Raw genomic sequence first — 11,712 nt, 5'->3', positions numbered from 1 at the left:
TGATGCATTGTAGAATTTGTTTTGTTTGTTCTGTTTTACAATGCAGGTATTATCTCTGCCGACATCCAATGCTGAAGCAGAACGATTACTTTCAAGGTTGAATTTAATTAAAAAGAAAGCCCAGGAAAAAATAAAAAACCCAATCACTAGCTGCCTTAATTACAGTATCTGACTTTGACTTTGTCAGAAAGTGTGGTGGAACAAGCCAGGTAAAGCCAAGTAAGAAGATGTATGAAACTGTAATATACCTGCAGTCTACATTGACATTTTTATATATCTACTACTATATATATATATACCTCCTATTATACGCTAACTATATATATATATATATATATATAATTATATGATTTATAGATATTATATATATATGACTTTCATACATGATAATACCTTCCAAAACACTCCTCCGTATTGACAAACAACAGATAAAACCCACCCTCCCCTAAATATCAAACAACATAACACAAAAAACAAATTACACAAGTCTACCCTAAAACCAACCATTTTCTCTCACCAACCACACCAAAGAAAACGTGAGCTCAACGACGTCATTGTGTCCTCAAGGAATCACTTTCTGGCGACACGACGGAATGAGTATCGAGTATCGAGTAAGATTCAGGAAGTTTGGGAAGTTTAGGAAGTTTTATTTCAAGTGGGATCTGGCAGGTTATCTATATGGAAGGTTCTGTAATTCTTTGATAAGGGTGAGAATTAGGTGTGAAGTGTGTAGGGCTTAAAAGATGTACGTTGTAAGTATGAAGATTTGCTTGACAAGTCCTCTAAAAAAGAATTAGTTTTGCTAAGAATACTTAATTAGATGCAGTTATACTGTTTGATTTCCATATACACGGAATGTCAACCTTAGCCTTAAGGTCATGCTCTTCTTACTAATGGCTTTACATAGGTCATCCAGGTGTGTAGAGCATCAGAAGACAGAAATCTTAAAATCTTTATATGTGTGTGCCATACTCTCTATACTGAGCAATTTAGGTGGCTTTTACTATATATAAGCTGCTGCATTTTCTATACCAAGCAATTTAGGTGGCTTTTACTATATATTAACTGCAGTATTTTCTATGCCAAGCAATTTAGGTGGCTTTTACTATATATAAACTGCTGCAGTTCAGTCATGCACACTATCTGCCAGACTGAACAAGGGAGTGATGTCTGCAAGTGGTACTAAACCACTTAATGAAGCAGAAAGAATGACTGTATGTTGCCCTAAGGGAAGGAAAATTCACTCTTCAAGTAGGCATAATTTTTTGTCTTTACTACATCTTTAAGTGGTTGTCGGGAATCTGAATCGTCCATTACTTTCGAAAAAATTCATGATGTTCAGAGAGTCGAGCAGTTACTAAAACTCCGTGAAGTTTTCCCTAATGTAAGAACTTTATTGTGTAATAAATGTTTTTTTGTGATGATTTACGGTTCCTTAGTAATGGCTTGAATACAGTAGGTCTCGACTCCCATTCTGGAGACTAGTATACCTCTGCATTTTTATATGTGTGCGTATGTGCTTTTATATTTTACTTGTGCGTATGTGCTTTTATATTTTACTTGTGCGTATGTGCTTTTATATTTTACTTGTGCGAGTATGCAAAATGATATATTTTCCCCTGGTATATATTTATGAAGTGATTTCTTCCTCAGGGTTTTGACACTTATAATTAACCATGGATGCAAGGGTGACCGTGAACTTTGTGTGCCAACGTTGCCTGCATCCTATCCAGTTGGATCCTGGATTCTCTCATCTAAATGAACATATCCTCGCCGAACTAGCATGTGAGTAGTATTTGTCGTATCGTTTTCGGTTGAAACGATTTTTTATATGATCAGTTTACCGCAACGTTCATTTCGAAATGTAACAGTTTGTTCTAGTGTAGATATAATAGAACTTGCCCGTTTATTCTACAGTGCCAATATTCCCTGGGGAAGAAGCGGAATTCGATGCGTCAGAGGTAGACAAACTAGTGCCACCACTACAGTTGACAGATTCCGGCCATCACCCTCATGGATTCACCTTAGTAGGCGAGTCTGGGGATACAGAGAAGTCGCAACCGCTAAAGGTATAATTCTTTTTATTATATTTTGATTGCTGTGGAGAAATTTTCTGTATCGGTTATTTTTCTTGTTGTTGCTATCATTGTCAGTGTCATTATTACTATTATTATTATTATTATTATTATTATTATTATTATTACTACTATTATTATTATTATTACTATTATTATTATTTTACAATAAGAATTAGGGAACAAAAGTCTTTAAGCAGACATTGTCCTCTCATCCATGTGATCTCAATTACAGTAGTTTCTAATCCCACCTTCACTGTATTCCCAGGTAGCGACTGGCCTGTACGATCTGGTCAGCTCAAACAGTGACATCGACCACCCACTATGTGAGGAATGCACAGATGCCTTGCTCGACCTCATGGACACTACGTTGTCGCGCACCCAGAGACAAGCTCAGATGTCACAGCAACTGCTCAATTCCCTTGCTGACATGCCAGATATGGATGTGACGGCTCTAGAAAGTGAACTGAAAAATGTAAGTTGCATATTTTGATATATATATATGTATATATATATATATATATATATAATATATATATATATATATATATATATATATATATATATAATATATATATTTATATATATGTGTATATATATATATATATACTATATATATATATATATATATATATATATATATATATATATATATATATATATCTTTCTTTCTTTCTTTTCTTTTTTTTTTCTTATTTATATTTTTTTCTTTTTTTTCTTTTTTCTTTCTTTCTTTCTTTTTCTTTCTTTCTTTCTTTCTTTCTTTCTTTCTTTCTTTCTTTCTTTCTTTCTTTCTTTCTTTCTTTTTCTTTCTTTCTTTCTTTCTTTCTTTTTAAGGTGCTGATAATAGTAGTACAGTTACCTGATTCATTTTTCTAATGTGTAAGGGAGTGATAGAGGTGGTGTCATATCTAGATATGGCATGTCATTGCAAGAACTAACTTTCATATTATATAAATAAATGATAGCTTCCAACAAGAAATTTAAATGAAATATGATTTCAAGCTATTTAAAAAAACAAACAAAAAAAAACAAAAAAAAACTCTCCAATCTGCCCTCAAAACCCCCACAGTTACAAGTCGAGGAAGAGAGACTTCTCGCAGAGTTGTCTGAGGTCGAGGCCGAGCAGAAGGCAGCAAGAGAGGTCCTGGAGAAACACGAGGAGGAGAAAGCACGGCTGGAGGACGAGGAGGAGAGATACTGGAGGGAGTACTGCACGCACAAGTCACAGCTCACAGCCATGGAGGACGAGAACAGAAGGTGTGGAATTCTCTTTGGGTTAGAGAAGAAATATGACTATGGTGGTAAAATCAGTTTAAAGATGACTTTTTTATGGATATATCCATAGTTAAGATAACTATTTTTGTGATTTCGATGTTGGTAACAGTGATGGGGGTATTGATGGTAATAGAGGTAGTTTGCAATTATTTAAAGGTAGATAGTGATAGATAGCACAAAATTTTCCGTACTGGTACCGCTGATTGCATCTACTAAATGGAAAACATAGCATTAGGTGCTTCGTCTTTCTTTTCAAATTAGTAGTTTATTAGGATATGTCATTATAGTAATTTATTTATGTATTACACAACCCAGTGGTTTAGGAATGTGAGGTAGTTTAAATCAGTTCACAATTAGCCTGAATACGAATAATACATCCTCGGTTCACCTAAAAGCTAGAAAATTTATTACAGAATAAAACCTGTCAGATAATGATTCACAATGATAAAACTGACCTAGGAAATCCACTTTTCGTTGCAACTGGATTGTCATATCTCAAAGTATCCTAACATTCACCAGCCTGAAGAGCCAGCTGAGCTACACGCAGAACCAGCTGGAAAAGCTCAAGAAAACCAACGTGTTCAACACAACCTTCCACATCTGGCACTCGGGCCACTTCGGCACCATCAACAACCTACGCTTGGGACGGCTGCCGACGGCCCCCGTGACCTGGCCGGAGATCAACGCAGCCTGGGGCCAGACGGTGCTACTCTTGGCCTCACTCGCCAGGAAAATCGGGCTCAAGTTCTCCAAGCACCGCCTGGTCCCCTACGGCAACCACTCGTATATTGAGGTTGGCACCACATTGGTTTTCATTGGATGCTCATGGGATTAGGGGTTTGGCATGGGCATCTTCTTCTTTTTCTTTTTCTTTCTTTCTTTCTTTTTTCTTTTTTTCTTTTTCTTCTATTTCTTTTTTTTTTCTTTTTTTTCTTTTTCTTTTTCTTTTTTCTTTTTCTTTTTTCTTTTTCTTTTTTTTTCTTCTTCTTTTCTTTTTCTTTTCCTTCTTCTTTTTCTTTTTCTTCTTTTCTTTTTCTTTTTCTTTTTCTTTTTTTTTTTTTTCTTTTCTTTCTTTTCTTTTTCCTTTTTTTCTTCTCCTTTTCCTTTTCTTTTTTTCTTTTTTTTTTCTTTTTCTTTTTTTTTTTTCTTCTTTCTTTTTTCTTTTTCCTTTTCTTTTTTTTCTCCTTCTCTCTTTTTTTTTTTCTTCTCCTTCTCCTCCTTTCTCTTTTCTCCTCCTTCCTCCTCTCTCCTCCTTCTTCCTTTCTCTTCCTCCTCCTTCTCCTCCTCCTCCTCCTCTCCTCTCCTCCTCCTCCTTCCTCCTTCCTCTTCTCTCCTCCTCTCCTTCTCCTCCTTCTCCTCCTCCATCTCCTCCTCCTCCTCCTCCTCCACCTCCACCACCTCCTTCTCCTCCTCCTCCTCTTCTTTCCCTTCTTCCTTTCTCTCCCTCTCCTCCTCCTCCTCCTCCTCCTCCTCCTCCTCCTCCTCCTCCTCCTCCTCCTCCTCCTCCACCTCCTTCTCCTCCTTCTCCTTCTTCCTCCTCCTCCTCCTCCTCCCTGTGTTTTTTGTCTTCTTATTAGTTATGTATTTCTTGTTCTTTTTCTTCTTATTCTTTCATATCCCACTTCTATTTTATGCTCTTGTTATTTTATTTTATTGCCCAGTTTTTATTTTAATTTTACCTTTTCTTCTTTGATTTGTTTCTACTTTCTTTCTCTTTTAATAATAATTTCCATTTCCATCATTCAATGCATGCAAAGTGATCTACAGTTTCCATAATTCCAATTTAATTTGTTAATAAGGATATATTTTGATATATATATATATTTTTTTTATTTTGGATATATTTTGAAGTAACCCATTAAAAACCAAGTGTCATCTCATTTCCCTGAACCTGACACACCTGCTGATTGACCAACCTCCTTCCCTCAGGTCGTGGGTGAGGGCCGGGAGCTACCCCTGTACGGCTCAGGAGGCTTCAGGTTCCTGTGGGATACGAAATTTGACGCAGGCATGGTGGCCTTCCTAGAGTGCGTCGCAGAGTTCCAGCAACACGTGGAGGCACAGGGAGGGCAGGCAGCACGCTTCTGCCTGCCATATAGGATCAACAAACATTTCATCGAGGATCCGTCTTCGGGAAACTCATTCTCGATCAAGTAGGTTCCCCCGGCATTGTTTCCGTCCTTCGTGATCGTCTTTTTTCAGTTATTTCATTGATTCGTTCTTTTCATTTCTCTGTCTTAATTCCTCTTGAGTCTTTATTCTTTTGCTTCTTGTATCTCTTACCTAACCTGTAACTAAAAAAATTGTTCAATTTGATATCTTTGATATAATGAAAAAGCATAAATGATATGTTAATCTTGACAGATATCATTATTCATCTCAATATTATTTATAGCACTATTCTTCATAACCCATACAGGTCATAGATATTCATTCATTGAATATTATTCACATGATAATTTAATTTATTATAACCATACATTATCTATGAACAGAATGCAGTTAATTTAATTTATTATAACCATACATTATCTATGAACAGAATGCAGTTAATTTAATCTATTATAACCATACATTATCTATGAACAGAATGCAGTTAATTTAATTTATTATAACCATACATTATCTATGAACAGAATGCAGTTAATTTATTATAACCATACATTATCTATGAACAGAATGCAGTTAATTTATTATAACCATACATTATCCATTAACAGGATGCAGTTTAACAGTGAGGAACAGTGGACAAAGGCACTCAAGTTCCTGCTAACAAACCTCAAGTGGGGCCTGACCTGGGTGTCGTCTGCTCTCTTCTCAAGCACGCAGGGTGAAGCGTAAACACAAAGTCGAAGTAAAAGGGGAGGCCTAAGGGCATGGAAGGAATGAAAGCTGACGGCCTGACTGCTCGGAAGCGGATATAGAATGATGATTATATCTCTGACATTTTTATTCATTTGATTGCAAATATCTTAATTATTATTATTATTAAACTTATTCTTCTTTTGAATGAGAGAGAGAGTCTGGGGCTAGCTGATTTAGGGTGAAATTTATCTGTGAAGGAATTATGTCCAGTAGAGAGTGACATATATTTTTTTTCTTCAGTAATTTGATGAGTTAGAAATTCTGTTTGATGCAGGGGATTGGAACATTTCAATACAAAAATGTCAAAAACTTCTCCAGGTTTTAAATATTCTTATTTTTAAATTCGGTGTGTGTTGAATAATATATCTGAATATGTTTTAATTTTAGTTAATTTTGTAGATTTTTTCCTTATTAGCAAAGTGTATCAACATTTATTTATTTGATTATATACTTAAGTATTGTCTATCAACAGTGTATAACACAACCCCTTGTAATACTGTCAGGAAATATGCAGTTTTATATATATTCACACTGCATATTATTTTCTTCTCTGTGATATTTTGTATGTATCATATAGTAAATATGATATAGTGATAATATAAGAAAAATATTTATGATGATAGTCATGTAACATGGGCAAAACTTTTTTTCTTTTTTTTTTCTCCAGAAAATAAAGGTGATTATAATTTGAATACTTATTTTTTTTTTTACCTTCATAAGCTCGAATATTCATTAATATTTCTATATCCATCATGAATGTTAGTGATGGGACACATGTGGTAAATAACATGTGTCATTTTTCAAGTAACACAAGCAAATGTTATTTGTAAATATATTTGTTAAGCTATGCTACATTTTTACACAGATTTCTCTTCCCACTAAGCAGAGAAATTGATCCTTAATGTAGTAATGCCGCAATCATGCATTATTTACTGATTTTTTAAATTGATTTTGCTTAGAGGAAGAACAAGTTACTCGCCAAGGAGTCACTTACTAAGCCTATCTCCCCCCCCCCCACCTACATTTATCTTTTTCCTAGATTTTTTGAGGGGAAAAGTTTTGTTCCCATCACCATTAGTATTGACATTAACATTAATAGTAACATTATAACAATAATACTTGCAATAAAAAAAAGACTTTTCCAGAAATTTCAAGGAGTGGTAAGTGGTTGAGGTGAGGTAGGCCTAGTAATGCATTCCCAACATCAAGAGCTCTAAGAGGAAGAAAAAATAAGTGGTGGATAAATATATTGGTATTGTAAACATGTCACAAAATGTTTTATTTTTTTCTTTCTCTTAGGAATCAAAATACACATCACAGATCCCATTGTAACAAATGTAGAAAAGGTATGAATGAGAATGAATAATTCCACAATGAAGGTAATATACTTCACATTTCATCATCTGTAAGAATCATGTAATTTGGATAAAAAATATACTAGCTGTTAACATCTAGTAATTACACATTTTGCACTGGGATTATTTTATACAATACTATGATGTTCGGACAGCATTTTGTCCTAATTTGAAAATATGAAAAGTGTCAGGCCATAATTTAGGAAGTACCGTTAATGTTGATGGCAATCCAAATAATACGGACATGACCAGTTAGTCCAACTTTTGCCAGCTTAATTACAGTGGACCCAATCTTTGCCGAGGTAAGTAAAGGATGAACCAAATTTTGTTCATTGAATTAGGTTGATTCAACCCTAGGCCACCGCACTGCAGTTACTACAGCTTTTACCCACAGAAATATGGTTGACACTTCTCTGGTGTATTCAACTACGGTTAATCTCATCTGTTCCCTCGTGTCTGTGGTATCTGTTAATCTTTCTCTTATGATCTGCCATGCCCTTCACCTTATTCATAAAACATTCCGATACACTTCAAGGACATTGGTTTCTAGACTGTACAGTGCTTATACATTATATTCATCCCTTATTAACATCTACAGCATTTATGCAGAGATACTTTCCTAGTAATGGGAGATAATGCCTATGTTCATTCATTGCACAATCCATTTGCTAAGGGAACAGTTATGTGATGAGTGTTCAGTAGATCATTAGTCAGGCACTTTGGCACTTTGAAGCTTTTCCCATACTCGTTTTGCGAGAGTGTGAATTCTTACATTCATGGGCATGATGTTGAAGTGTGTATGTAACACTTCTGCAGAAGGTATGTTTGGATATTGTACTCCTGCCGCCCATATAATGGCTTTGTTTTGTACTGCCTGGACTGTTAACATTTGTGATTTAGACAGAGTGTTCATAGGGACTGGAGGGTACTCCATAATGGGCCTTATAAGAGTCTTGTATAATTGTATCTTTATTTTTTCGGTGCAGCCGCTGAATCTCTTGCATTTTTGCAATTGTGTTTTAGCCATCTTGACCCTCTCTTTCACGTGAGTGTTTATCCCTCTGTTCGTCATTCTGAGGTCGAGCATCTTCCCTTTTTGTGTGAAGGGTACTTCAGTGTTATTGATGGTTACTGGCAGAGCTGCTAGTTTGGCGGCTGCTATCATTTCAAATTTTGTAGTATTCGTCTTGATCTTCCACCTATGTTCAAATTCGTTGATATCTTTAATAGCATTGTGGGTCTGGAGTGTCAAAATTATCTTCGATTTGCTTGGGCGAGTCACTATTTGGGTGATATCATCAGCATATGCTACATAGTTGTGATGGTGGGTTGTTGGTGGCAGGTTTGTTGTGTTCAGAATGTACAATGAAGGAGACAATACACTCCCCTGTGGGACTCCACTAAGGAGGCTTATTGGCTCTCCAAGAGGATCTCCAAGTCTGATCTGAGCCGATCTACCGGTTAGAAAGCTGCTGAGGGTTTTTGTCATGATGTCTGGCAGCTGAATGTCTCTCAGACGGTGTTTTAGTCCGTTGTGCCAGACTTTATCAAAGGCTTTAGATACGTTTCTTAGTATTACGTTGCACTGCTGTTGGCCTGCTAGTGCATTTGCGATTTGTTCATAGGCAACTGCTATTGCAGCTGTTGTGCCTCTACTTTTTCTAAAACCATACGGGTTTTCGTTAATGGAGTTTCTTTCCTCCATGTATGCAAGCAGCCGCTGGTTTAGGATCTTTTCTAGTAATTTCCCAGGGATTTCGATGAGTGATATTGGTCGGAAATTCTCTACTCTGTTAGCTGGTTTCCCCGGTTTTGGGATAAGACATATTACTGCTTTCTTAAAGATGTCTGGAAAGTATCCAGATGCGAGGCTGGCGTTGAATATATTTGTTAGTTTGGTGATCATGTTGTTAGGGAGGTGAGTGAGATCTGTTTTGTTTATTTTGCTCTTTCCAGGTGATTTTTTTTTAAATTTCGTTATGACAGCTTTGATGTCATTATCTGTTATTGCTGTTAATAGGTGATTGTCATCAGGCAGTCTGTTAGTATTTATATTTTGGTATGGCACGAGTTTGTGAGGGAATCGTGCTATGTCTCTTAGGATTGTTTCTTCGAATTGTCCATTGAACTGTTGATTTTCTTCAGCTGTTATTCTGAAAGCTTTCGTCCAGTATTTATTGTGATTTTTTTCTCTGTCTACAGTATCGAAGATTTTGTTATTTTGCGGGTCGTATATGTATGGGCAATGGGTGTTGTTGTTTCCCATCAACCTGTGCAACTTCCTCCAAAATGTTGCAGGGTCTCTGGTGTGTGTTGCCAATTCTCCGATAAGTCTTTGCCATCTTTGTTGTGATAGCTGTTTTGATTGCTCTCTGATGGTTGCTTGTAGGAGTCTATACTGTCTCCTTCTGTCTACATTCCACCCATGTCTTTCGGCCTGTATCTCCAGGGTGTGGTATACCATTTTACTATTATTTAATTGGGCGTTTGTTTGGTGGTGCGGTATTGTTCTGTGGTGTCTTAGAGGGATGCTTCGGTCTTTTGCATGCTTTACCTCTTCGAACCACGCCGCTGTTGCCGAGTCTATTTCTTTATGGTCTTTATTTTGTAGTTGTGGAGTAGGGGTGTTACAGAGGATATTTTGGTACCTGTCCCAGTCGGCATTCCCGTAATCTGATTGTGGAGGCGTTGGTATCATAATCGGAGACGTCGAGAGCGCGAGTTGAATCGGGAGGTGATCGCTTGTGGTTGCGTCACCTGGTGTCATGTGCGTGCTTAGGATGCCGTGTTTGTTTGTGATGGCTATGTCTGGAGTTGATGCAGAGTTATTCGTGATAAAGGTCGGGAATTGTGGTCCAATTATTGTTGCTTGTCCATGGTTGACATAGTTGGCAAGTCTATTTCCCACCTGATTGTTGTTGTTATTGCCAAGGATTCTGTGCCGAGCGTTGAGGTCTCCTATTATGCACACAGGTTTGTTAGTTCTTAATAGGCGCATCATATCAGCCTCTGGCATGTATGGCCTTCTTGGCGGAAGGTAGGCAGTTGATATTATTATTGGGCCATTGTCAGTATCTATTTCAACTCCCAGGAACTCTGCTTGAAAGTCGTCAATTGCTCTGTGTGCTATGTTCTTTTTAATTGCTATGGCTACTCCATCACTTCGTTCTCCTGTTTTATTGGTCTGGTATGTATTGTATTGATATATTTTTATCCGGTTTGTGTCTTTGAGACCATGACTGTTTATTAGTATCACGTCTGGATCAAATATTCTGTACGTATTTTTTAGTTCATTTGCTCTTTCCTTGCTCCAGTGGAGGACATTGTGTTGTAATATTCGTAGCCTTGTCATGTTAGTATTTCTTTTTGGCACTCTCTTCGGGTCTGTCTCTTATTTCTTCATATCCATTTCTGATTTTATTAATGTTCCTCCGCTCCTCTATCATGCTCGGTGAGATTTCGATGTCTCCTTGTCGGAGGTGTCTAAGGATTTTCATGTCCTGCTCTGGAGTGTGGAATGCAGGGTTGCTGTATGTGTATTTAATCGTCCCTTTCCTTATTTCTTCGCCTATGGCCTTTCGACTACTTTGTTGATGTTTTTTGGGCTCATATGCGTACAATCGAAGGCCTAGTGTTTTTGGTTCCGACGGTATTCCGTCTGGGAGCGATTTTGTTGCTTGCTCTGGTGGGAGAGCTTCTGCTTGTTGTGTCTGTCTCTCTTCTGTTGTTGTTGCCTTGCTTTTTGGCTGCTTCGTCTTTCTTGTTATTTGTGGTGACGACCTTTGTTTGGTTGTAAGATACGTTGGTTGAACAGGTGGTAGATAAGACATCTGTTGTGGTTGTTCTGTGTTGCTGACCGTTAATTCCTGTTCATCCATACCTTCGTGTTCACTTAATAGCTGGTCGTGCTGATCGAGAGCTTGAAAGTGCGACATTATGCTTTCCTGAGATGACGCAGCTTCCCTGCTTGTGTGGGGTTGTGGTTGTGAAGGAGCAATGACCCTCAGAATGCCTTCAGAATCAACATCTGATTCTAGTCTTACCTCTGGAAGGCCTGCTCTCCTTAGCCCATTATTTGCTACTTCGTTGTAATTGCTGCCAGGCTTTTTGAGACACGTCAGGTGGGCGTTAATTAGTAC

The 11,712-nt window shown here is 37.2% G+C and overlaps 1 protein-coding gene across 3 annotated transcripts; it reads left to right on the top strand.

The window, feature by feature from the left end:
- The first annotated feature begins 530 nt into the window (after positions 1 to 530).
- On the top strand, positions 531 to 6,910 carry Atg6 (Beclin-1-like Atg6). 3 transcript variants are annotated; one of them, XM_043037188.2, is made up of 8 exons: positions 531 to 611; positions 1,654 to 1,785; positions 1,918 to 2,069; positions 2,344 to 2,550; positions 3,148 to 3,335; positions 3,873 to 4,146; positions 5,283 to 5,506; positions 6,074 to 6,910. In XM_043037188.2, exons 2-8 carry the CDS (start codon positions 1,677 to 1,679, stop codon positions 6,192 to 6,194), a joined length of 1,275 nt encoding a protein of 424 aa, XP_042893122.1. In that variant the 5' UTR covers positions 531 to 611; positions 1,654 to 1,676; the 3' UTR covers positions 6,195 to 6,910. The 3 variants fall into 3 exon arrangements, with proteins under 3 accessions (XP_042893122.1, XP_086391257.1, XP_042893124.1); XM_086535131.1 differs by having other exon boundaries at positions 578 to 669; XM_043037190.2 differs by having other exon boundaries at positions 586 to 707.
- Positions 6,911 to 11,712: the final 4,802 nt, after the last annotated feature.

This window comes from Penaeus japonicus, unplaced genomic scaffold, assembly GCF_977035675.1.
Source record: "Penaeus japonicus unplaced genomic scaffold, GWHDUDI00000001_assembly GWHDUDI00000042, whole genome shotgun sequence".
NCBI lineage: Eukaryota > Metazoa > Arthropoda > Malacostraca > Decapoda > Penaeidae > Penaeus > Penaeus japonicus.
Note: the sequence above shows the minus strand (reverse complement) of the source record. Positions and strands in the feature narration are given on the sequence as shown.